Source organism: Heterodontus francisci, chromosome 7, assembly GCF_036365525.1.
Source record: "Heterodontus francisci isolate sHetFra1 chromosome 7, sHetFra1.hap1, whole genome shotgun sequence".
Lineage (NCBI taxonomy): Eukaryota > Metazoa > Chordata > Chondrichthyes > Heterodontiformes > Heterodontidae > Heterodontus > Heterodontus francisci.
The window spans coordinates 60,428,057-60,455,080 of record NC_090377.1 but is presented as its reverse complement, the minus strand read 5'-3'; the positions used below and the strand labels follow the sequence as shown (position 1 = coordinate 60,455,080).

General features: G+C 41.4%; 1 protein-coding gene across 1 annotated transcript in view; it reads right to left on the bottom strand.

Moving 5' to 3' along the window:
• The window catches only part of wdsub1 (WD repeat, sterile alpha motif and U-box domain containing 1), a 95,219-nt gene that overhangs the window by 30,073 nt on the left and 38,122 nt on the right, over nucleotides 1-27,024 (bottom strand). Inside the window, exons 3-7 of the mRNA XM_068035285.1 lie at nucleotides 20,068-20,255; nucleotides 17,774-17,872; nucleotides 5,782-5,875; nucleotides 1,497-1,530; nucleotides 1,062-1,102 (exon numbers count right to left, since the gene is read on the bottom strand). Coding sequence (XP_067891386.1) covers nucleotides 1,062-1,102; nucleotides 1,497-1,530; nucleotides 5,782-5,875; nucleotides 17,774-17,872; nucleotides 20,068-20,255 — 456 coding nt within the window. The remainder of the gene's footprint in view (nucleotides 1-1,061; nucleotides 1,103-1,496; nucleotides 1,531-5,781; nucleotides 5,876-17,773; nucleotides 17,873-20,067; nucleotides 20,256-27,024) is intronic.

Here is a 27,024-nt window from a genome sequence, read left to right as displayed (position 1 = left end):
CGACTGGGTCTTTATTCTCTAGAGTTTAGAAGAATGAAAAGTGATCTCATCCAAACATAGAAAATACTTACAGGGTTCGGCAGGGTAGATGCAGGAAGGACGTTTCCCCTGGCTGGGGAGTCTAGAACCAGGGGACATAGTCCCAGACTATGGGACAGGCCATTTAGGACTGAGATGAGGAGGAATTTCTTCACTCAAAATCTTTGGAATCCTTTGCCCCAGAGGGCTGTGGAGGCTCAGTCGTTGAGTATGTTCAAGACTGACAGCGATAAGATTTCTACATATTAAAAACATCAAGGAATACAGGGACAGTGCAGGAAAATGGTGTTGAAGTAAATGATCAGCCATGATCTCACTGAATGGTGCAGCAGGCCCAAAGAGTTGAATGGCCTACTCCCGTTCCTATCTACGTTACATAATTAGGCCCTGGGCAGGCAGTGAGAAGAGTACTACCGTCACCCGGCTGATGTCAATGGCAAGAGAAGTGACCAATTTTCATGCCCAGGCCTCAGTAAATGCTGTTACTGACTGCATATGCATTTGGTGCAAATGGACAGCTTGCCATTTGGAGATGGAGAGGAGCAGGTTAGAAATTCGCCAGCTTCTCTGTGAAGCCAAGTCAGCTGTATAGCAATGTGGGATGGGAGGGCACACCAAAGAGGAGTGATCAAGTCTTTTCTGATCACACAAAAAAATTGAAAACCTACCTTTTCCATTTTTGTATTGGGCTCTAGGAGTCCTCTATACATACAGTTCCAGTGGACCCAGCTTGCATATTGCACTCTGCCCGGTAAAAAACCAAAAGTGCACTGTCATTCTATGTCTATCATAAAATCCCAATTTTTATTTGCTGATGAAGCGTACGTCTATTTAGGGAGCAGTTGAGGGGAAAAGAGGCCTAATCTCCCACCACATGAAGGACTGCTTCGTAAGGTAGGAAGCCTGGGCGTCAGCCCAGGATAGCAAATGCTGCACCATGATTTTCAGTGCACTACTACCCCGTTTCCAGATGACAATAGGAAAAAAAATTGGTTCCATGATTCTAAATGCTAATTACATACCTTTTGTGCTGTGTCAGTGTGTAAAGTGGTGCTCCACTGCTCTGTATAATAAAAGAGCAACAGTAAAATTGAACAATTTGATAATTTTTTTTAAAAAAAGTATTAGCCAAAACTGAATCTTAAATACCATGGCTTTTCATTAAGCTTGGACGTTTAGCAATTCAATCAATAAAAATGCAACATTAAGTGCTAAAGTGCATTGCACTGTGAAAAATATTATGCAAACAGCCTTAAAAACAATCTCTTTAGCTTTCAGATAATTGTGGTCTACTGGAGTGGGATTGAAAAATAATAGAATATATCAACGGTATAAATTGTAGCACAAGTTTAGAATGTCTATTGTTTGGTATGAAAATAATATATTAGCTGTCAGACATTTGAATACTCCACTGTAACATTTTCAATTAGCTCAAGGAAGCTTTGGTACATACTTACAGAATTCCAAATTATTACAGACTTGTCAACAGACCTTCAAAGAGAAAACAAAAGGTTTGAACTACAAAACTATTTCAAAATAAGTTGCGCTAAGTAATTTTTTTTTTACAAAATATGAATATCATTCATTTCACTGATTACTGTATTAATCTCATGAATTGTATTGTTCCATAAATGAGATACTGTTTTCACTTAACTAATTTTTTCTTAAATCAGAACATGGGCAAAACAGAACATGTTCAATGCTTAAAATTTAAGAGTTATGAGGGTGTGGAAATTACTTCTAGGGTTAATGGCTGAGGCAGAGATTGTCAACATACAAGATTAAATTGAACAGGTGAACAAAGGAAAAGGGGTTGAAGGTATATGGGAACAGGATGGGTAAATGTGAATAGAACTATTTGCTTGTGTGGAGGGTAAACGCGAATGTTTGGGCCACGCCTCAAGATTTTTAATACCTCACCATCAAGTCTCTGACCCTCACTCCTTCTGCTAACCACATAACTAAATCCTGAAAATTACATTTTGGAAACATTTCAACCTAAAAATTAAAGAAAAAATGTTCTGTTAACTGTGTCATCCTACAGCCCTCCCAGCTCTACCTCAGTCCCCACCTGCATTGTTTAGACGTGGCCTTTTCCTATTCCCATTAAGTCAATAAAGTGTTGCTGCCACACTTCAAGCTTGTGTCATTCACTGCACAACTGGCCTGCAGCCCATGCTGAACAACTAAAAGTGCTTCTTGGTCCCAAACCAAACAATGGCCTGCTCCTGCTGTTTGCCCTTTTGAAAGTACACTTCAGACTCCTTCTGACTCTACTGAGGCCTTTATTTAAATTTATCTGCAAACAGTTCATGCTGCATTTCTTCAAGCTCCATTATTTAGTAATTTCATATTGCTAACTTCCTCCTATATTGTATATTTCACACCAGGCCCTTTCCCTCCATTATATACTTAGTTCATGCTGTCTGACATTGTGGCCGCTAGATCCCACCAACTAAAAATGCAACCTCTGGAGTTATCCTCTTTCTCTCCACGGTCCCCCCCCCTCAAAGTTCCAAACGCAAACAATGGCATGCAATTGCAGCCTCCAAGTGCAATCACTCTGCCTATTATCTCTTTGGATAAACTGTAACTGAGTGGTCGTGATTAAGTGTTCCTTCACTTTTGTATTTTGTTTAGATCTTCCTTTAATAGAGGTAAGACAAGTCTCTTGTAACAAATTGGAGTGAGCACAAGGGGTTTAGCAGCAGGAGTTGGATTGTAGGGCAGTTATTGAGCTTTGGTACTGCTGGGTTTAATTCTGTAAGGTAACACCAACAGGATGGATTGAGAGTCTTGATTTACTGAATGATGCTGGGGGCTGGAGCTGACGAGACCTGGCAGAGTAGAGGAGGGAGTTTATCCAAAGCATGATGGCATTGTAGGGGGATGGGGTAAGTTTCCAGTGTTTGTCAGCGGTGGCTGCTAGGAGAAGAGACAGATTGGGAAATTGCAGAAGTTGACAAGAGACAGTGCAATTATCTGCAAAGTGGAAACGAGTTTCCATTTGACTTGTGCAAATGCAGATTAATTTACAGGAAAATAATTTCGTAACTCAGATTGAACTATAAGCAGTAAGGTGATGAAATGAGTCCATTCCAATCAGGAAAGCATGACAAAGCAGGTTTTTAACTCCAGGAGTGTTGTATTTCCCAAAAAGACAGGTAAACTCTGCTACACTAGACCTCACGGTTTAAACAATTTGGTAGAGCGTTGGGGGGTTGCCGGGGAGGGGGGGGGGGGGGTGTGATTTTCTCTGAATACTTTAGCTGCAGAAGAGCCTCTGACATAGCCAAGAAGGAGTTTTGAGCTGGTTTAGCCTACCTTTAGTGCAACTCGCCCTCTTGGTAAAAAGAGCTGGAGCACATGCTAGGAGCCTGGGAGATTGTTAAGGATGCAAATGAAATTAAATTGCCTGATAGTGCTCATTAAAAAAGCTGCAATGCATTTTGGTGGATAGTGCATCAATTAACAACCTCTAGCAGCAGCCAGCTGGACAGGAGTAAAGAAGTCATTCCTAAGGATCTTGAGCACTACTTAAAGCTGTGTTCAACTTTCACAGCTCAACTGCTGCTGGAGGTTTGAAGAGACCTTTTGAGACTCTTGTCAAGACTTCACCAACATATTATCAAGGCTGGAAATCTTCTAATTTCACCTAGAGATTGACTGCTGTGCTACTCTACCTTGTAGCAGTCACTAAGAGAAAGGACATGTTTGGACGAGAGTATCTTGCATGAGGTCTCCCTTGGTTTGGAAGAGGAATGGGAGAAGAGCATGAGGCCAGGCACAGCAGTACCAGCTGCTGCTGGAGATGGGGACAGGAGGAACAGGAGGGCAAGATGGGCTTCCTCCATCGCCTCCCAGCCACTGAAAGTACAAGACATCTGTCCTCCACCAGGACCTCCAGTGCTATTCTCCCTCAGTCCCTGAGCCATCCTGAAACATTCCGTTGTTGTTTCACACCATCAGTGGAAGTGAGTGCCTGGCGGCTACACATACAGCTCCATGAAAATTGCTTCTAAACATTGCTTGAGGCTAAATTTGCAAGTGTCTGTTCTAGTGCCTCCAGGCACATTTAGATCACAGCAATCATCAATCAGCCCCAAAAACTGCGAGCTGAAAACCAGACTTTCAAACAGGCATGTCTTATTAGCTCAGCATCCACTTTGTGTCTGTTTTCACCCAAATAACCCTAGATATTCAAGATGCTCATACTATTACAGAAAATCCAGGCTATGTGTCCAGTTGCCGTGGACATAAAAGTTTACACTTCTGTATTAGTCTACTCCTTTTAATTTCAAGTTGATGAATTCAAATTACGGTGCAAACAATTGCCATGCTACTTTACTTGCTTATGTTAAATTACTGGATAATTCAAACTTTGAGCAAAAAGAATTACAGAATTAACGAGAATGGACTTATACCATCAGGAGACCATTTCTGATGGGACTCTTATTAATAGACCAAGAGTTACCTCCTTGGAGGGATCAGGTGTAATATTCCTTTGGCTTAGATAGAATTCTACGCTGACAAATGTTCAGCTGTAGCTTCCTCAGCACTATCAAGTGCCAACGTTGAGAGATCCGATTTGAGTGGCCTGGTTTACTATGATTTCCACCTTATTTCAAGTATTGAAGAAATGTTTGTGGAGGTTCCATACCCGAGACAAATTTGGAGTCACAGGTATTATGCAATGATTGTGAACGTTAATGAAATATTGCATTTTGCACAGTACATAACCTTCTTGGAAGATGTTGCTGCTGGCATGTAGACCTGACTATACAGACACTGTTTTTTTTGATGCAGATGATAAATGCATGGTCAATGCTGAAGGGCAAAACTATATTACCACATTCTAGCTAGAGCATTTTCTATGATTAGTGCAAGACTCCTAAAGCCCTCCACTTTGCTCTATTTGGCCTTCCAAAAGAACCATAGAACTGTTTTCTGGTGTTATATAACTTAAACAGCATAACTTTTCATTCTTTTATGGCTTGCCCTGGAAAGGATAGCCCAGTATGATATTTTTTAGAGACCAACTGCACCTTACATTCCTGACAAACTCTGATGCTCAGAGTCCAGTCCACCAACCCATCTATATATGTTGATACCCACGTAAGGGTCTGGCAGGCAGAGGCTCTGCAACCACAAGGCCATTCCAGAAACGTCTCCAAAGCTGGGGCCCATGTATCCAGGTCTTGGTCTAGTTTCTATGTATACCAGGAGAGAATCCACCTGAACAAATGCAGATTTGAGGCCAGGAAATCCATATTTACAAGAAGTCAGCCAATGCAATTATCTGGTGCACCTGTTTATGTAGACTAAGCACTGCAGGATCAGACAATCTTATGTGATATCTGGAAATTGCAATGAGTAATTTCAGAGATGCCAATGCACAAGCTGTTTAGCCATTTGGCTTACAGCTGCATTCAGGCAACATGCGATGAGCGAGATGGGATACAAGCTACCAGTGAGACACTGCCGACTTACTGTAAGGACATAGAGTATGCATAAACACAGCCAAAATTTCATATGTAATGAAGTTCACCTGCAAATAAACTTTAAAAATCAAAGGAACCCAAGCATCAATTTCAATTGACATCTTTTATTAACACTTATCAGGCATGTAACTCTCTCCGTAATTTTTGTTTAAGAAAATTGGGACAAGTATGTCTCTTCCAATGGAACACACAACTTTCATACAACAGAATTAGTAGTTACCCCAAAAGATACTGCACTTACCCAGAGACTAAGATCTGCCCATCTGGTGAAAAGCAACATGACAAAACTGGAGCTGTGTGATGGTCTAATGAACATCTCAATCGGAGTTGACAGCCTACAAGTATGAAAAGGATCACAAGAAAATGTGAAAGGTACAAATGAAAAATATATTACTGCATATTTTGTACTAGTGCCTGTTCATCATTCCAACATTCTTTTAAGTTAGGGCGGCGCAGTGGTTAGCACCGCAGCCTCACAGCTCCAGCAACCCGGGTTCAATTCTGGGTACTGCCTGTGTGGAGTTTGCAAGTTCTCCCTGTGTTTGCGTGGGTTTCCTCCGGGTGCTCCGGTTTCCTCCCACAAGCCAAAGACTTGCAGGTTGGTAGATAAATTGGCCATTAGCAATTGCCCCTAGTATAGGCAGGTGGTAGGGGAATATAGGGACAGGTGAGGATGTGGTAGGAATATGGGATTAGTGTAAGATTAGTATAAATGGGTGGTTGATGGTCGGCACAGACTCGGTGGGCCAAAGGGCCTGTTTCAGTGCTGTATCTCTAAACTAAACTAAATTAACAAAGGATGAGACAGAAGTGAGGGCCAATATTACATAGAATTTACAGCACAAACAGACCATTCAACCCAACTGGTCTATGCTGGTGCCTATGCTCCACACTAGCTTCCTCCCACCCATCTTCATTAAGAATCAGCATAACCATCTACTCCTTTCTCCCTCATTTGTTTATCCAGCTTTCCCTTAAATGCATCATTATACTGTAGAAATGAAGGAAGCCTCAATGTCTCACAATCAACAGATTATCAAAATTACATTAACTTCATTCTTAACATATTCTGACTTGCAGGTTTTCAGCTGTTAGGTGGGAAAGCTTTACAGCCAATGAAGTACTTCTAAAGTGTAGTCACTGTTGTAATGTAGGAAACTCAGGGATCAATTTGCACAAAGCAAACTCCCACAAACAGCAATGTTATAATGACCAGATAATCTGTTTTAGTAAATGTTGATTGAATGATAATATTGGCCAGAACACTGGGATAACTCTCCTACTCGTCATCAAAATATTGCTGTGGGACCTTTTACAACCAGCTGAGTAGGCAGATAGTGCCTCGGTTTAACATCTCACCCAAAAGATGCAGTTCCGACAGTACAGTACTGCACTGAAGGATCAGCCTAGATTTTAGTCCTGAAGTGGGACTCAAACCAACAATTTTCTGACTCTGTGATGAAAGTGCTACTAACTGAAACCTACTGACACTACAGACTAACAAATCAACAGTACATAAGAAATAGGAGGAGTAGGCCATATAGCCCCTCAAGCCTGCTCCACTATTACGAAGGTCATGGCCGATCCCTGACCTTAACTCCACTTTCCTGCCTGATTCCCATATGCCTTGATTCTCTAAGAGTGCAAACATCAATCCATTTCAGCCTGAATATACAGTCCTCTGGGGTAGGGAATGCCAAACATTCACAACCCTAAGTGAAGAAATTTCTTATTTCAGTCTGAAATAGCCGTCCCCTTATCCTGAGTCTATGGCCCCCCAGTTCTAGACACTCTAGTCAGGGGGACAGCCTCTCGGCATTTACCCTGTGAAGCCCTCTCAATCTTGCATGTCTCAATGATATCACCTCTCATTCTTTTGAACTCCAGTGAGAGTAGGCTCATTCTACTCAGTCTCTCCTCATAGGACAACCTCCTCATCTGAGCAATCAATCTGGTGAACTTTTGTTGCACCCCTCTAAGGCAAATATATCCTTCCTTAGTTACAGAGACCAAAACTGTATACATAGAAACACAGGAAACAGAAGTAGGCCATTCGGCCCCTCGAGCCTGCTCCAACATTCAACACGATCATGGCTGATCTTCTACCTCAATGCCATTTTCCTGCACTATCCCTTGATGCCTTTAATATCAAGAAATCTATTGATCTCTGTCTTGAACATACTCAATGACTGAGCCTCCACGCCCTCTGGGGTAGAGAATTCCGAACATTCACCACCCCGAGTGAAGAAATTCCTCCTCATCTCAGTCCTAAATGGCCTGCCCCTTATTCTGAGACTGTGTCCCCTAGTTCGAGATGCCCCCCAACCGCATTCCAATCCAGGGAAAACATCCTTCCTGCATCAACCCCGTCGAGCCCTGTAAGAATTTTGTATGCTTCAAATGAGATCACCTTTCATTGTCCTAAACTCGAGAATGTAAGCCCAGTCTCCTCAATCTATCCTCATAGGACAGTCCCACCATCCCAGGGATTTGTCTGGTGAACCTTTGTTGCACTTCCTCTATGGCAAGTATATCCTTCCTTAGTTAAGGAAATCAAAACTGAACACAACACTCCAGGTGTGGTCTCACCAAGGCTCTATACTATTGCAGCAAGACTTCTTTACTCCTGTACTCAAATCCTCTTGCAATAAAGGCCAACAGACCATTTGCCTTCCTAATTGCTTGTTGCACCTGCATGTTAGCTTTTAGTAACCTATGAACAATGACACCCAGGTCCCTTTGGACATCAACACTTCCCAATTTCTCACCATTAAAGATATACCCTGCATTTCTGTTTTTCCTACCAAAGTGGATCACTTCACATTTTTCCATATTATCTTCTATCTGCTATGTTCTTGACCACTCACTTAGTCTGTCTAAATCCCTTGAAGCCTCTTTGCATCCTCTTCACAGCTCACATTCCTACCTATTTCTTCAGGTGTAGTCTCACTAAAGCTCTGTACAATTGCAGGAGAACTTCTTTACTCTTGCACTCCAATCCCCTCACACTAAAGGAAAACATAAAATTTTCCTTAATTGTTTGCTGTACCTGTATGTTAACTTTTTGATTCATGTTCACAGCTGCTCAAATCCCTCTGAATACCGAGTTATTTTTTAAAATTATGAAAAACCTGACATTTCTCCACATTATACTCCATCTGCCACCTTCTTGTCCACTCACTTAACCTATCTATATCCCTTTAGACTCTTTGTCCTCATCACAGCTAACTTTGTATTGCCAGCAAACTTGGATACATTTCACGTGATCCCTTCATCTAAGTCATTAATATAGATTGTAAATAGCTGAGGCCCCAGCACTGACCCTTACAGACCACTACTAGTAACAGATCTTTGTCAAGTTGGCAGGCTATTTATTCCTACTCTGTTTTCTGTCCTTTAACCAATCCTCTATCCACGCTAATATATTACCCACAACCCCATGAACCCTCATCTTGTGCAACAACCTTTCGTGTAGCACCTTATCAAATGCCTTTTGGAAATCCAAATATATTGCATCCACTGGTTCCCCTTTATCTACTCTGCTAGTAACATCCTCAAAAAACTAAGATTTGTCAAACACAATTTACCTTTCGTAAAACCACGGTGACTCGGCCTAATCATATTATGATCTTCCAAGTGACCCGTTACTTCCTTAACAATGGATTCCAGCATTTTCCCAATGACTGATATCAGGCTAAATGGCCTGTAGTTCCCTGTTTTCTCTCTCCTTCCTTTCTTGAATGGTGGTGTTACATTTGCTACCTTCCAATTTACAGGGATCGTTCCAGAATCCAGGGAATTTTGGAATATCATAACCAATGCATCCACTATCACTGCAGCCACCTCTTTTAAAATCCAAGGACGTAGGCAGTCATGTTCAGGGCATTTGTCGGTTTTCAGTCCCATTAACTTCTCCAGTACTACTTCTTAACAAATATTAATTACTTCAAGTTCCTCACTCTCATTAGACCCTTGATTCATCACAATTTTTGGTGTGCTTTTTGTGTCTTCTACTGTGAAGATAGACAAAAATATGTGTCACATTTACTTGCACTACTTGTAGAAACTGTTTTACTGGCTAGTTTAATCTCATATTCTATTTTCTTCTTTTTACATTTTTTTGGTCATCCTTTGATTTTAATCTAAAACCCCCCCCCCCCAAATCTGAGGCTTACTACTCTTCTTGGCAATATCATAAATCTCTTTCAAACTTTTTAATTAGCCACCGATGGATCCCTTTTCCCATTGAGTTTTTAATTTCGCAATGGAAAGTAGATTCGTTAAGAATTATGAAATACTTTAAATGTTCACCATTGCCCATCTACGATCATCTCTTTTAATCTAATTTTCCAATTTACCTTAGCCAACTCACCCTCATACCAAGGTAACTGACTAAATTCAATACTCTAATTTTAGATTTACATATGTCATTCTCAAACTCAAGGTGAAATTCTACCATATAATGATCATTCTTTCCCAGAGGACACCTATGAGATTACTAATTAATCCTGTATCATTAACAAAAGTGTTAAAATAGCCTCTACCCTGGTTGGTTCCATTATGTGCTGTTCCAAGAAACTGTCTCAAATGCATTCCATGAATTCATCCTCCAAAGTACTGTTGCCAATTTGGTTTGTCCTGTCTATATGAAGATTGAGGTCCCCCATGATTATTGCAATGCATTTTTTTTTTTTTTACAAGCCCCTCTTATTTCTTGATTAATACTCGAACAGTATAGCTACTGTTAGGGGGGGCTATAATCTACTCCCACCTGCATTTTCTGACTCGTTACTTTTTATCTCCATCCATACGGATTCTACTTGCTCTTCCGAGCCAATATCATTCCTCACTACTGTCTTTATGTCATCCTTTATCAGGCTACCCCACCTTCTTTTCCATTTTGTCTGTCTTTGCAAAATATGCTGCAATTTTTAGTTCCCAACCTTGGTCACCATGCAACATCTCTGTAATGGCAATTAGATCAAACCCATTTATCTCTATTTGCACCATTAATTATTTATCTTGTTACAAATGCTTTCTGCAGTCCGATAAAGCGGCTTTAATTTTTACTTTTCCACCATTTCCCCATGATTTGACCCAATTTACTGATGCAATATTACTGTTAAACCTTTTGTCCCTTTCTGTCATACTGCTTATCTTTACCCAAATTGCTACATTGTTCTGTGGCCTTGATTTTTCCCTTTAGATTACAAATTCCTGTCTCTTGAACCCTCCCCCACCGTTTTTAGTTTTATGTCCTATCTACAGCGCCAGTTACATGATTTTCCAGGTCACGGTCCCAACCCAGTGTTTAACAGCTCCTGCTATTCCCAGTGCTAGTGCCATAAATCAAGACGCTTGCATAGAAACATAGAAAATAGCCTTCCACATCACTCTTCGAGTCACACATACAACGCTCTTATTTGTTTGACCCTATGCCAATTTGCACGTGGCTCAGGTAGTAATCCAGAGATCATCACCTTTGAGGTTTTGCTTATTAAATTGGACCATAGCCCCTCAAAATCCCTCAGACCTCATTCCTCGATCTACCTATGTCATTGGTTCCTGCGTAGACCAAGACAAGAGGATCCTCCCCATTCGAGAGTGGTTGGGGGAGGTTTTAAACTAAAATGGCAGGGGGATGAGAACCTTTGCAAGGAGTCAGAGGAGGGGGGAATCAAAGACAAGAACAAAAGACAGTAAGGGGAATAAGAAAAGTGATAGGCAGAGAAATCAAGGGCCAGAATCAAACAGGGCCACAGTGAAAAATAGTGGGAAGGGACAGGTAATGTTAAAAAGACAAGCCTTAAAGCTTTGTGCCTCAACGTGCAAAGCATTCGCAATAAATTGGATGAGTTAATCGCGCAAATAGATGTAAACGGGTATGATATAGTCGGGATTACAGAGACATGGCTGCAAGGTGACCAGGGATGGGAAATGAACATCCAGTATTTAGGAAGGACAGACAAAAAGTAAAAGGCGGTGGAGTTGCATTGCTGGTTAAAGAGGAAATTAATGCAATAGTGAGGAAAGATATTAGCTCTGATGATGTGGAATCTGTATGGGTAGAGCTGAGAAATACTAAGGGGCAAAAAACGTTAGTGGGGGTTGTATATAGACCCCCAAACTGTTGTGATGTTGGGAATGGCATTAAACAGGAAATTAGAGATGCATGCGATAAAGGAACATCTGTAATTATATTTTAATCTGCCTATAGATTGGACAAATCAAATTAGTCCCAATACCATAGAGGAGGAATTCTTGGAGTGTATACGGGATGGTTTTCTGGACCAATACGGTGAGGACCCAACTAGAGAACAGGCCATCCTAGATTGGGTATTGTGTAATGAGAGGAATAACTGACAATCTAGTGGTGCGAAACCGCTTGGGGACGAGCCACCATAATATGATAGAATTCTTCATCAAGTTGGAGAGTGACGTCGTTGATTCTGAGACAAGGGTCCTGAATCTTAGTAAACTACGAAGGTATGAGGCACGAGCTGGCTATGACGGATTGGGAAACGTTACTTAAAGGGATGACAGTGGGTAGACATTTAAAGAGCACATGGATGAACTGCAACAATTGTTTATCCCTGTCTGGCACAAAAGTAAAATGGGGAAGGTAGCCAAACCATGGCTTACAAGGGAAATTAAAGATAGCATTAGATCCAAGGAAGAGGCACATACATCTGCCAGAAAAAAACAACAGACCCGAGGATTGGGAGTTTAGAATTCAGCAAAGGAGGACCAAGGGATTGATTAAGAAGGGGAAAATAGAGTATGAGAGCAAAATTGCGGGGAACATAAAAACGGACTGTAAAAGTTTCTATAGGTATGTGAAGAGAAAAACATTGGTGAAGACTAATGTAGGTCCCTTAGAGTCAGAAACAGGGGAATTTATTATGGGGAACAAAGAAATGGCTGACCAACTAAATGCATACTTTGGTTCTGTCTTCACAAAGGAGGACACAAATATCATACCAGAAATGTTGGGGAACACAGGGCTTAGTGAGAGAGAAGAACTGAAGGACATCTGTATTAGTAGAGAAATGATGTTGGGAAAATTAATGGGATTGAAGGCCGATAAATCCCCACGCCCTGATGGTTTGCATCCCAGAGTACTTAAGGAAGTGGCCCTAGAAATAGTGGATGCATTGGTGGTCATCTTCCAAGATTCCATAGACTCTGGAACAGTACCTACAGATTGGAGGATAGCTAATGTAACCCCACTATTTAAAAAGGGAGGTAGAGAGAAAGCAGGGAACTCTAGACCAGTCAGCCTGACATCGGTAGTGGGGAAAATTCTAGAGTCCATTATCAAAGATTTTTTTATAGCAGAGCACTTGGAGAACAGTGGTAGAATTGGGCAGAGTCAGCATGGATTTACGAAAGGGAAATCATGCCTGACAAATCTACTAGAATTCTTCGAGGATGTAACTAGTAGAGTTGATGAGGGGGAGCCAGTGGATGTGGTTTATTTGGACTTTCAAAAGGCTTTCGACAAAGACCCACATAAGAGATTAGCATGTAAAATTAAAGCACATGGGATTGGGGGTAGTGTATTGCTATGGATAGAAAATTGGTTGGCAGACAGGAAACAAAGAGAAGGGATAAATGGGTCTTTTTCCGAATGGCAGGCAGTGACTAGTGGGGTACCGCAGGGATTGGTGCTAGGACCCCAGCTATTCACAATATATGTTAATGATTCAGACGAGGGAACTAAATGTAGTATCTCCAAATTTGCAGATGACACAAAACTGGGTGGGAGGGTGAGCTGTGAGGAGGATGCAGAGAGACTTTAGGGTGATTTGGACAAGTTGAGTGAGTGGGCTAATGCATGGCAGATGCAGTATAATGTGGATAAATGTGAGGTTATCCACTTTGGTAGCAAAAACAGGAAGGCAGATTATCTGAACGGCTATAAACTGAGAGAGGGGAATATGCAGTGAGACCTGGGTATTCTCGTACACAAGTCGCTGAAGGTAAGCATGCAGGTTCAACAGGCGGTAAAAAAGGCAACTGGTATGTTGGCCTTCATAGCAAGAGGATTTGAGTACAGGAGCAGGGATGTCTTGCTGCAATTATACAGGGCCTTGGTGAGGCCACACCTGGAATATTGTGTGCAGTTTTGGTCTCCTTATCTGAGGAAGCATGTTCTTGCTATCGAGGGAGCGCAGCAAAGGTTTACCAGACTGATTCCTGGGATGGCGGGACTGACGTATGAGGAGAGATTGAGTTGGTTAGGATTATATTCGCTGGAGTTCAGAAGAGTGAGGGGGGATCTCATAGAAACCTATAAAATTCTAACGGGACTTGACAGGGTAGATGCAGGAAGGATGTTCCCGATGGTGGGGGAGTCCAGAACCAGGGGTCATAGTCTAAGGATATGGGGTAAACCTTTCAGGACTGAGATGAGGAGAAATTTCTTCACCCAGCGAGTGGTGAGCCTGTGGAATTCGCTCCCACAGAAAGCTGTTGAGGCCAAAACATTGTATGTTTTCAAGAAGGAGTTAGATATAGCTCTTGGGTCTAAAGGGATCAAAGGGCATGGGGAGAAAGCGGGAACAGGTTACTGAGTTGGATGAGCAGCCATGATCATAATGAATGGCGCAGCAGGCTCAAAGGGCCGAATGGCCTACTCCTGCTCCTATTTTCTATGTTTCTATGCCCTGCTCCAATTTCTTCTCCAGCTGCAAGGAGATTTCTTTAACCCTGGCACCAGTCAGGCAACACAACCTTCAGAATTCTGGGTTGCAGCTGCTGAGAACAGTATTTATCTGCCTGACTATACTGTCCCCTACCACTACCACAGTCCTTTTCACTCTCCCCACTTGAATGGCCTACCTTACTACAGTGCTGTGATCAGTTTGCTCATCCACCCTGCAGACTTTGTCCTCATCCACATAGACAGCAAGAACCTCGTGTTTGCTGGATAAGGCAAAGGCAGATGCTCTTGCAGCACTGCACCTGAGGTCCTCTTACCTGCCTGACTCCCAGTCCAATCCTCCTGTCCATGACCACTAACCAGATCTGTGTCACTTCCTAACCAAACAGGTGTGACTGACTCCTGGATCAAAGTGTCCATGTAACACCTCTCCCCCGCCCATCCTGATGCCCCACACAATGTTTACGCCTCAGACATGAGCTCAACAACTCTTGAGTTGACGTTTATCGAGATGCAGATATTTACTGCAGATATGGTTGTCTGGGATCATAATGCTCTCCACAAACCTCTACACGCTGCAGTTGCAGCACACCACCTGCACTACGATTCCCTAAATAACCTTGTTTTATTGAATTAATTATTCTATGTAATCAATTTAGCTTATACTTTTTAGAATTGTAACTACTTACCTGATCTAATTTAAGTTATAGTTAGATTAAATTAAATATTTACCTGCAACATGAACCACTAAAAGTATTGGAGACAAAATGTAGCACCTGGTTCCCCTTTTGCACCAAATTTGTACTTGCACCTTTTCACAACCTTTACAACCACTCTCTGCCTCCACAGCAGTATCATCTGTCACTTTTCACAGTACAGTACGTTCAACTGCTGCATGTTACACTGCTTGAGCAGATTTCAAACTCCATTCTAGCATTAAAATTCAGTACAAATGCATATCAAATATAGAAGTGTCGAAACAAATCTAATGTAAAAATGTTTAAACAAAGCTCAAATAAATTAAGCCTGAAATACTCACAAAAGTCCTGTCACCAGCTTGCATTATACTAATCAATACACCGTGTACAACTATAATATTCCTCTGTGAAACCGCACACTAGTAAAAAGGGATACTGCAGGTTTTTAACTTTTCTTCATTTGTAACAAATTTAATATGAGTCTGCATTGCAAAAGCTATGAAGTGCTCACTGTAGTTCAACCTGTTAACTTCTCACATTATTGGATCTCTCTTGGTGTTGCTCACTGGTAGAGTCTAGGAGCATAACCAGAGTACTGGAGGCAGCCCTAAGTAGGTGGAGAGAGCAAATAGGATAGGATGATGTGGAGTGGGGTAGGGGTTGGAAGGAGTGAGTGGATGATTAATTCGTGGTTCATATTCTGACCTTAGCAGATGGTTTGAGTATGTATGGCAGATGAGTAGTGAGCTTCAAGAAAAAAGGTTCCAGACTTCCTGGTAGCTCAAACTTCAGGTGGACTCATTACATTATCTGCTCCAATTGGCTTATATCCTCCAGATATTGCACCCACATACATATGTTGTGGAAAGGTCTATGCACTGACTGCAGCTGGGGAATAGTTCAATGGTATCACACACACGCTGATAATAGCGATCAAGAGTGGAAATCTTGGCTGATTTTTAATTTTCCTCATTCCCTAACCCAGCCGTGATGAGGCCAAACATAACACCTGTGATGCCACCTTAGCTAGAACCTTCTGGACTCTACAAACTAAACCATTGGGAGAAGCCATTGTGATAGCTTTTTAAACAAAACTATTTCCATTGATGGAGAAAACAAACGAGACAGACAAGGTCACAACAGATATAAAGTATTTTCAGTAAAACAAATTGCACAACTTCACGAAGCAGTTATGTAGTTTAATGTTAGACAGTCTTGAATCCAAAAAGTTAATTAAGAAGCCAGATAGTAAACGGAATTTTAAATGATCCAGAGAATTTGGTGTATGTATGTCATGGAGTAAACAGTTTCCATCTACTTTACAATAGAAAATAAGTTAAATGATGAATCCTCACAGCTGTTGAGAAAACAAATCCTGCCCCAATACATTCATGCAGAATTTCAAAACAGAAGACTGGGTTGATTCTCAAGAAGGGATATCATAATGGATCCTTTGTGCCTTTGACTTGTACTATCGTTCAGTTGATTAGGAACTCACTATTGTTATGATGTCGCTTCTATATTTTATTCAGTTTTTTTTTGAGGACTCTTATTTTAAAATTATGGACACTGTTTTATTTTGGGAAAACTGAAAAACATTCCATAGATGTTTTTCTTCACTTGGGTCACTGAAAGGACACTGAGGGGTCTTGGTTTGTAAACAACCCTTAATGGAAGTCGCCTGTCTTCAGATAAATACCCAGCAGGGGTTTTTTGACTTGGAGAAGATGTTTACAGAGAAGTGACAGGTTAAGATTTATAGAGGTTAGGAGGCTTGACTCTTGAGATATTGTTTTTGGTTTCGCTTTGGACAGTGTGTTGGAGTGTGAACTGTTTTGAAGGCAGTTGGAGAAAACCAGCCAAGAGAGCAGTCACCGTCAGCACCCTCTTCCATCTCTTTGAGAACCTCCTGAGAATCAAATGTAGGAAATAGAGCAACTGATGCTGCATTTTTCCTGAAAAGCCTGCCGGAAACCCGTTGTCACATTTCTCCTGGAAAACCTTCCAAACTGATCTTCAACATCGCCAGACAAGATTGTTCGAGAAAGATTCCAGTGACAGCCATCTACGTGTATTTGGGATGCCAAAAAACGACAACTGACGTCTTTTTATATCTTCTTTTTTTCTTCAAGAATTAGCAAGCATTTGGCCAAAAATGTATTTTGTCTTTTTTTGGAACAGAGCTCTAAAGAGAAAATCTCTATTTTTCAATTAACTGATGCGTGTGTGTATGAGGGGCTAAGGTAGAAGGGAACCTTCATATTTCAATCGATGTGTTAATGCTTTGCTTCGTTACTGGTTAAGTCTTGCTTTATAATAAACTGATAATTTTGTTGTTTATTACAGAAACCTGGGTGGTGTATTTTATTCTGGGATAAAAATAGAGTCTACGATTGACCGTATCAATAAACGGGTAAACATTTAAATATATGTTGTGACCTATGGAGAAGTGGAACTAGAAAAGACTCCTCCCACTCCGGTCATAACACCATGTTGGAAATTATAGCCAATCTGAACTCCAGAATCTCCATAGCAAACCTGCTGAGTTTCTCTACATTGCAGCTTCATTTAAACTATAACATGTCCGTAACAGAAATGTATACAGGGACTTAAGTTTCACATCGGGCACATCAGAAGACAAAAACTTGATACCACAACAGCAAAAGGTACAAATTACAATCAACACAGTGATAACCGCCTAACTAAGATTGTCAGTTTTCAGAAGACATTAACAGCAGCCAAGAAAATTTTCACGGATTGCAAGTCAGCCATGATTGGTACAGTTTGCCTCTTGCTAATTGGCTGAAGTGGCATCGATATAGGCCGAGGAGCAGATTGGTCTGTTACTGAAAATAATTCATTCAACATACCTGCTAAGTCTTCATGAGACATAATCCAAAAATTTATTTTGTTGTCCTGACCACAAGAAGCAATCAGAAAGCATTGTGATCCTGAATTATCCATCTCACCTGACAAAGCAAAAAAAGTTATGTCAGTGCACATAAAAAACTCAAAAATCTGTGAGATTAACAAATTACATCACTACCCAGAAACAATATACTTCAACGAAAAGACAAAAATTATGCAAATGTAATTATGCATATAAGCATTGTAATCTGCTTATCAGTAGGAATATCAGTAGAACATTGTAATCTGCTTATCAGTAGAAATTAGATGACTCTAATTTGCATCTATCTCTTTCCTCAGTTTCCAGAGTTTGTTAATCAAAGCAGAAGGGTAAAGGTGTTTGCCATCTCCATATTAGAGTCATAGAGTTATACAGCACAGAAACAGGGTCTTCGACCCATCATGTCTGTGCTGACGATCAAGCACCTGTCTATTCTAATCCCATTTTCCAGCACTTGGCCCATAGCCTTGTATGCTATGGCATTTCACGTGCTCATCTAAATACCTCCTAGTTACTAATAATTAGACTGCACAAATTAGTTACTTAAAAACACTCTCACCTGTTATTTCCTTCAACCATTCCCAATGCCAATTTTGAATGCCTTGATTGTTAAATTGGTAAATGCACTGCCAAGTGGGACTGTATCAAAGAATGTGAAGATCTCAGGTTTGATCCTTACCTGTGCAGAATTTACTGATGTCATTTGCAGTTGACTTCAGCAAGGGGTGGGGAAGGGGAGAAGAGAAAATCAGCTACAGTTCCTGCCCTTATGTATGACATTTAGTAGCATTTGCTGAAAAATATGGCTGTATGAGTGTTTAGTGAGGACAGGATTGAATTTGGTTGTGTGGCCCCATGAAGGAACAGCGATTGTCACTCTATAGCTTGCATACAAAGAATGGCCACTTTGATAACTGTCGAATGGCTCCCTGAACTTGAACCCAAGTCCAAAGAAAGAAAAAGTGAATTTACAAGAAAACATTTTTCTGTGGATCAAAAGCCGTTCTTCTTTCCTTCAACGCCTGGAAAAACAGTCAATATTCCCACTTTTTGCAATGGCAGTATTTATTGCCCGTGACCAGTATAAAAATGATGCAGTTATTGTTCATTGTATATCAATTGTGGTTAATTATATGCAGAAGGAGGGCATTAATTGGAGTTTTACTTGAGCACATATGAAGAGACACTCAACGAAACTGGCGTATAGTTGAGTTAGGAGGTTAGTGTTTCACTCTGTAAATAAATGTTAGACTGAGTAAACACTGGCTCCAGTACTATCATTCACCAACTGGCTTTCTAGAATGTAACAGTTTTTTTTTTAAAAAGGCTAACATAGATTTCTATACCTAAATATGACCATAACATCCTTCTGCTATTTCCATACACCACTTTCAGACATCCGTTAGGACAGCTGTGGACAATTATTTCTTTTTTTTTTAAATCATAGCCTTGTTTTAGGTCATTATAAGCAGCCAGTTTCAAAATAAAAGATCAAAGTACATAAAATCTAGTGCAATTCATCTTTTGGAAAATGCCTGGTTACTTCCTTATTTAATTAAACTCCTATGCATATTGTATATTGTACTGGTGTTCCTTTAATTAATTTAAACCTTTTATTTATGCTGCCTGTTGACTATTTATCAACCGATACTTAAAAAAATACAATTTCTAACTTAATGGAAAACCTTTTTTGTTGAGGAAAATGTCATTTGAACTCATTATGATCATTTGGGCGGCACAATGGCGCAGTGGTCAACACCGCAGCCTCACAGCTCCAGCGACCCGGGTTCGATTCTGGGTACTGCCTGTGCAGAGTTTGCAAGTTCGCCCTGTGACCGCGTGGGTTTTCGCCGGGTGCTCCGGTTTCCTCCCACAGCCAAAGACTTGTAGGTTGATAGGTAAATTGGCCATTATAAACTGCCCCTAGTACAGGTAGGTGGTAGGGGAATTGAGGGAAGGTGGGGATGTGAGAGGGTAATGGGATTAATGTAGGATTAGTATAAATGGGTGGTTGATGGTCGGCACAGACTTGTTGGGCCGAAGGGTCTGTTTCAGTGCTGTATCTCTAAATAAATAAAATAAATAAAATGATACTCCTTTCACCTTATAAAAAAATGTCAAAATACATTTTCAGAAAGGTAATGTCCCTTTGATATATGTATATATTATATATAAAATGTGATGTAGTCAGAATTTCCTCAAACTACCAAATAAGTATTTGAAATAGTGTTTCTGAACTATTCAACATAAACATACCATCGATTGACTGAGGTGAAAATTCACAGCAGGTGACTCCCAGGTCATGAGCTGTTTTCACATTAAGAAGGCACTTCATTTGACAATCCCAAATAGTCAGCTCTCCGGAGGTTGAGCCAGTAACAAAGTAGTTACCACCAGGAGAAAAGTCACAGGCAATTACCGATCCATCCTCAACACTGCTTGTCCTGAAGTTAAGTAACAATTCAGATGAGCTACAAAGGTTGCACTGTAGGTTTTATTCATAAACAATTCTTTTCTAAACAAACAATCTAAACAAAACAAAAAGTGAACAAACTTTTTATACTCAAATAGAGCAATATTAATCAATCAGGATGAGGGGAAAGGTACACCAGGGTTAGTGTCCTGAGATGGGGACGATGGGTGAGAGTTAAAGTAATGCACTGAATGTAAAATTGGAGGCTGGTGGGAGGGGTAGTGGAGAGAATCAAAAGGTACCAGAGGTAGCAGCCATATTCCTGAAACCAATGGCACCAGTCTGTTACGCCCAGATAGAAAAAAAGACTGGCATTTATATAGTGCCTTTCAAGACAACCGGACATCTCAAAGCGCTTAACAGCCAATGAAGTATTTTTGAAGTGTAGTCACTGTTGTAATATAAGAATATAGATAGAGCAACGCAAGGAGGGGAATGAAGTGCAATAGGAGTCAGCAGAGGGGAAGCAAAATACAAAATGCAAAAAGAAATGCATATTCAGAAACAGAAAACAAAAATAGCAAACAAGCTACAAGAGTTCAAAAATTTGACACAAAAACATCATGTAGCCAAATGGTTGAATTCTAAATAGTTGTGACATTGACAGATATGAATTTACTGTTAAATGTTGACAAGGAAACTTGATACAAAATGTTACCAACAAAATCGTGACAACAGGTACCAAGGTTTTGGACAGGAAGTGTCTGCCTTATGCAAGATAAGATGCTAGTTACCTTCACTAGTTGCACTATATATGAGAAATGAAGGGCATGTAAATTTCAGGTGAAGTAAGGTTAAAGGGCAGGGATCATTGAACCAGGACATGCAATTCTAATTTGGTCGGCACTTTAATGTCATACACTCATATTTATATGATATTCTCTTTGATATCATCTATCTATAATAAAAACCTTACATTTTTATGGAATCCATACAGAACCTCCAAAAGCAGGAGAGCCACCTGCCAGCATTTCCAATATAAATTCTTATGTCCACAGTTACAATGCAGCATTTTCACTGGCAAGAGGATACAATTACCAACTATCGACTTTCCAGTACAGATGCGGTCATAGGAATTTAAAATGGAAAAAGGTGACAGGAAGTGCACGCAGATGTATTAACATTTAGATAGGAAATCACAATGATGGGAGAATTACATGAAATGCACAGTACAGAAACTGATATTTGTCCCAATAGGTCTATGCAGGTATTTATACTCCACATGAGCCTCCACCCACCTTCCTTCATCTCATCCCATTAACATATCTTTCTATTCCTTTCTCCCTGACCTATTTATTTAGCTTCCCCTTAAATGCATTTATGCTATGGTAGCGAGTTCCACATTCTCACCACCCTGAGTAGAGAAGTTTCTCCTAAATGTCTTATTGGATTCATTCTATTATATTACATGCAAGGCCCTTGCTCTGGGCTCATCCAAAAGTGGAAACATCTTCTGTCTACTTTATCAAAATCCATTAAAATTTTGAAGACCTCTATCAGAGGGGCGGCACAGTGGCGCAGTGGTTAGCACTGCAGCCTCACAGCTCCAGCGACCCGGATTCAATTCTGGGTCCTGCCTGTGTGGAGTTTGCAAGCTCTCCTTGTGTCTGCGTGGGTTTTCTCCGGGTGCTCCGGTTTCCTCCCACAAGCCAAAAGACTTGCAGGTTGGTAGGTAAATTGGCCATTATAAATTGCCCCTAGTATAGGTAGGTGGTAGGGAAATATAGGGACAGGTGGGGATGTGGTAGGAATATGGGATTAGTGTAGGATTAGTATAAATGGGTGGTTGATGGTCGGCACAGATTCGGTGGGCCGAAGGGCCCGTTTCAGTGCTGTATCTCTAAAGATCACCTCTCGGTCTTCTCTTTACTAGAGAAAACAGTCGTAGCCCTTTCAAATCTTCCCTGATCGTTGCACCCTCAGTTCTGGAGTTCTGCACTTTCTCCAGTGCTTCTATATCCTTTTTGTAATATCACAATCATTAAGAGCACAGGAGGAGGCCATTCAGCCCATTGTGTCTGCACCAGCTCTCCTAAGGAGCATTTCATCTAGTGCCACTACCACACTCGCAGGCAGTGCATTTCAGACCTTAACCACACACTGCATGAAAAAGTTTTTCCTCATGACACTTCTGTTTCTTTTACCAATTACTTTAAATCTGTGCCCTCTTGTTCTTGATCCTTTCACTAGTGGGAACAGTTTCTCCCCATCTGCTCCGTCCAGACCCCTCATGACTTTGAATACCTCCATCAAATCTCCTCGCAGCCTTCTCTTCTCCAAGGAAAACACTCACAACTTCTCCAATCTGTCTCCATAACTGAAGTTCCTTAGCTCTGGAATCATTCTCATGAATCTTTTCTGCACCCTCTCCAACACCTTCACATCCCTTCTAAAGTGCGGCGCCCAGAACTGGATGCAATACTCCAGCTGAGGCCGAACTAGTGTCTTATACAAGTTCAACATAACCTCCTTGCTGTTGTACTCTATGCCCCTATTAATAAAGCCCAGGATACTGTATGCTTTGTTAGCTGCACTCTCAACCCCTCCTGCCACCTTCAATGACTTCTGCACATATACACCCAGGTCCCTCTACTCCTGCACCCCCTTTAGAATTGTACTCTTTATTTTATATTGTCTCTCCACATTCTTCCTACCAAAACGTATCACTTCACATTTCTTTGCATTGAACTTCATCTGCCACCTGTCCGCCCCTTCCACCAAATGTCTATGTCCTTTTGAAGTTCAACACTATCCTCCTCACAGTTCAAAGTGCTAAGTTTTGTATCATCTGCAAACTTTGAAATTGTGCCCTGTACACCAAGGTCTACGTCATTAATATTTATCAAGAAAAGCAAGGTTCCCAACACTGGGGAACTCCACTACAAACCCTCCTCCAGCCTGAAAAACACCCATTAACCACTACTTTTGTTTCCTGTCACTCGGCCAATTCTGTTACCATGTTGCCATTATCCCATTTATTCCATGAGCTATAACATCGCTCACAAGTTTGTTCTGCGGCACTGAATCAAATGCCTTTTGGAAGTCCATGTCTTCTTTGGCCTCCTTATCTCGAGACACAATGGCCATGTACACCACATTAATTGCATTGCCCTCATCAACCCTCTGTTACCTCTTCATAAAATTTCAGCAAGTTATTTAAACATGATTTTCTCTTAAGAAATCCATGCTGGCTTTCTTTAATTAACTCACATTTGTCTATGTGACTATTCATTTAATCCCGAAATAATCTTTCTAGAATCTTCCCCACCACCAAAGTTAAACTGACTGGACTGTAGTTGCTCGGCTTATCTTTACACCCTTTTTTGAACAAGGTGTAATGTTTGCAATTCTCCAGTCCTCTGGCACCACCCCCAAGTCTAAGTAAGACTGAAAAATTATGGCCAGTGCCTCCGCAATTTCCACTCTCACATCCCTCAGTATCCTCAGATGCATCTCATCCGGTCCTGGTGCCTTATCCACTTTAAGTACGAACAGCCTATCCAATACCTCCTCCTTACAGATTTTAAACCCTTCTAGTGTCTGAATTATCTCTTCTTTCACCATTGCCTGGGTTGCATCTTCTTTCTTGGTAAAGACGGATGCAAAGTATTCATTTAATCCCTCAGCTATGCCCTCTGCCTCCAAGTGCAAATCCCCTTTTTGGTCCTTTATCTACCCCACTCCTCCTTTTACCACCTTTTTACTATTTATATGTCTACAGAAAACTTTGGGATTCCCTTTTACATTAATCACCAGTCTCTTTTCATACTCTCTCTTTGCTTCTCTTATCTGCTTTTTCACTTCCCCTCTGAACCTTCTATATTCAGCCTGGTTCTCAAAAGTACTTTCTACCTGGCATCTGTCATAAGCACACTTTTCCTTCTTTATCTTAATCTCTATCTCTTTTGTCATCCAGGGAGCTCTGGAATTGTTAACTATCTTTCCCTTCGAGGGAACATACCTTGACTGTGCCCGAACTATCTCTTTGAAAGTAGCCCATTGTTCAGCTACCGATTTTCCTGCCAACCTTTGACTCCAATATATTCTTCCCAGATCCATTCTTACCCCACTGAAGTTGGCTTTCCCCAATTAATTAATCTTACTCTGGATTGTTCTTTCCCCTTTCCATAGTCAGCCTAAACCTTACGATACAATGATCTCTGTCCCCTAAATGTTCTCCTACTGACACTTGATCCACTTCATTCCCATGAATCTGGTCCAGCTGTGCCTCCTTTCTCATTGGATTTGAAACATACTGCAGTAGAAAATTTTCCTTAACACACTCCAGGAACTCTTGCCCCTCACTGTCCTTTACACTACTACTATCCCAGTCTATATTTGAATAATTAAAGTCCCCCATTACAACTACCCTATAATTTTTGTACCTCTCTAATTTCTTTGCAAATTTGTTCCTCTACATCCTTCCCAATAGTTGATGGCCTATAGACAATGCTGAGCAATGGAACTGCACCTTTTTTTTTTGTTCTTTAGCCCTAGCCAAATGGATTCTGTCCTCAACCCCTCTGGGACATCCTTTTTCTTCAGCACTGCAATGCTCTCCTTAATCAATACCACCACTCCTCCCCCTTTTTTTCCCTTTCTTGCCTGAACACCTTGTATCCAGGAATATTTAACACCCTGTCCTGACCACCTTTGAGCCAAGTCTCTGTTATAGCCACATCATCATATTTCCACGTCAATCTGCACTGTAACTCACCAATCTTACTAGCAGCACTTTGTGCATTCACATACAGACACATTAACCCTGATCCAGACTGTATTACTTTCTCACTTACTCTGATCTTATCTAATAACTTACTATTCCCTACTCTAGTGTTATCTATCTCTCTTTGTATTCTATGTACCTTGGTACTCCTCTTGATATTTCCTCCTGGTTCCCACACCCCTGCCAAGTTAGTTTAAACCCTCCCCAATAGTACTAGCAGACCAGAACTGTGCACAGTACTCCAAGTGTGGTCTAACCAAGGTTGTATTCAAGTTTAACAACTTCTCTGCTTTTCAATTCTATTTCTTTAGAAATGAACTCTAATGTTTTGCTTACACTTTTTATGGTTGTGTTAATCAACATTACTGTTGTTAGTGGTGTGAACCTGTACCCTAGGTTTTTTTTCCCACCAAAAATATACAACATTATTCATAAAATCTGTAAAAATACATTTCAGAACAATTCAAATTGGACATGTCATAAAGTGCAATAAAGATCAGTTTCTTTCAGCACAGTACATGAGGTGCTTCACATTCTCTGGTTCATATAGCCTAAGGAGTTTTTACACAGGTTCCAGACTCTCAGTATACTATGGCAGGAGGACCTTACACAGTGGCCTTTCCCCATTGAGCCTTTGCGGCAGCTGCCCCAAGCTTTACTGTATCCCTCAACACATAGTCCTTAGGCCTTGGAATGTGCCAGTCTACAACACTCGGTCATGGACAGCTCTTTGCACTGGAAGACCAGCAGATTTTGGGCAGATCAAAGTGCGGCTTTCACCGAGTTGATGATCCTCCAGCAACAGTTGATGTTTATCTGGGTGTGCGTCCCTGGGAACAGCCGGTAGAGCATTAATTCCTGCTTTACAGAGCTGCTTGGGATGAGCATCGGCAAAAGCCACTGCATCTCTTTCCATACCTGCTCTGCAAAGGCATATTCCAGAAGGAGGTGGGCAACAGTCTCTTCCCCACCACAGCCACCTCGAGGGCAGCATACGGAGGCAGTGACATTCCAGGCGTGCAGGAAGGATTTGGCGGGGAGTGCCCTTCTCACCACCAGCCAAGCTACATCTTGGTGTTTGAAAGTTCTAGCGATGAGGTATTCTGCCAAATTAGTTTGACAGTCTGCTCGGTGAACTATCCGACAGGATCCACCATTTCCGAAGAAGGGTCACTGACCCGAAACGTTAACTCTGCTTCTCTTTCCACAGATGCTGCCAGACCTGCTGAGTGAATCCAGCATTTCTTGTTTTTGTTTCAGATTTCCAGCATCCGCAGTATTTTGCTTTTATCCACCATTTTCTTTTCCCGCAAGGCAAGAACCTTACGTGCAGTCCACTGCCTGATGGACTCGTGGTCATAGAGTCATAGAGATACAGAGCACTGAAACAGGCCCTTCGGCCCACCGAGTCTGTGCCAACCAACAACCACCCATTTATACTAATCCTACATTAATCCCATATTCCCTACCACATCCCCACCATTCTCCTACCACCTACCTACCTACACTAGGGGCAATTTACAATAGCCAATTTACCTATCAACCTGCAAGTCTTTGGCTGTGGGAGGAAACCGGAGCACCCGGCAGAAACCCACGCAGAGTCACAGGGAGAACTTGCAAACTCCGTACAGGCAGTACCCAGAACCGAACCCGGGTTACTGGAGCTGCGAGGCTGTGGTGCTAACCACTGCGCCACCCTTCTTGTATCTTGGATAACCATATGTGCACGAAGTGCCATCAGTTGCAGCAGCTTGAGCACCGGGTTTCGGAACTTATGCAACAGCTGGTGTCACGGCAGTACATCCATGAGGTTGAGAGCTTCGTAGATAGCATGTTTATAGATGTGGTCACCCCGCAGCTTAAGAGTTGGCAGGGCGAGAGTGAATGGGAGATGGCCAGAGTCAAGAAGAGAGAGGCAGGTAAATGCAGGAGACCCCCGAGTGCATCTCACTCTCCAACAGGTATTCATTCAATCTGAATATTGAGGAAAGTGATGGTTCATCTGGGGAGTGAA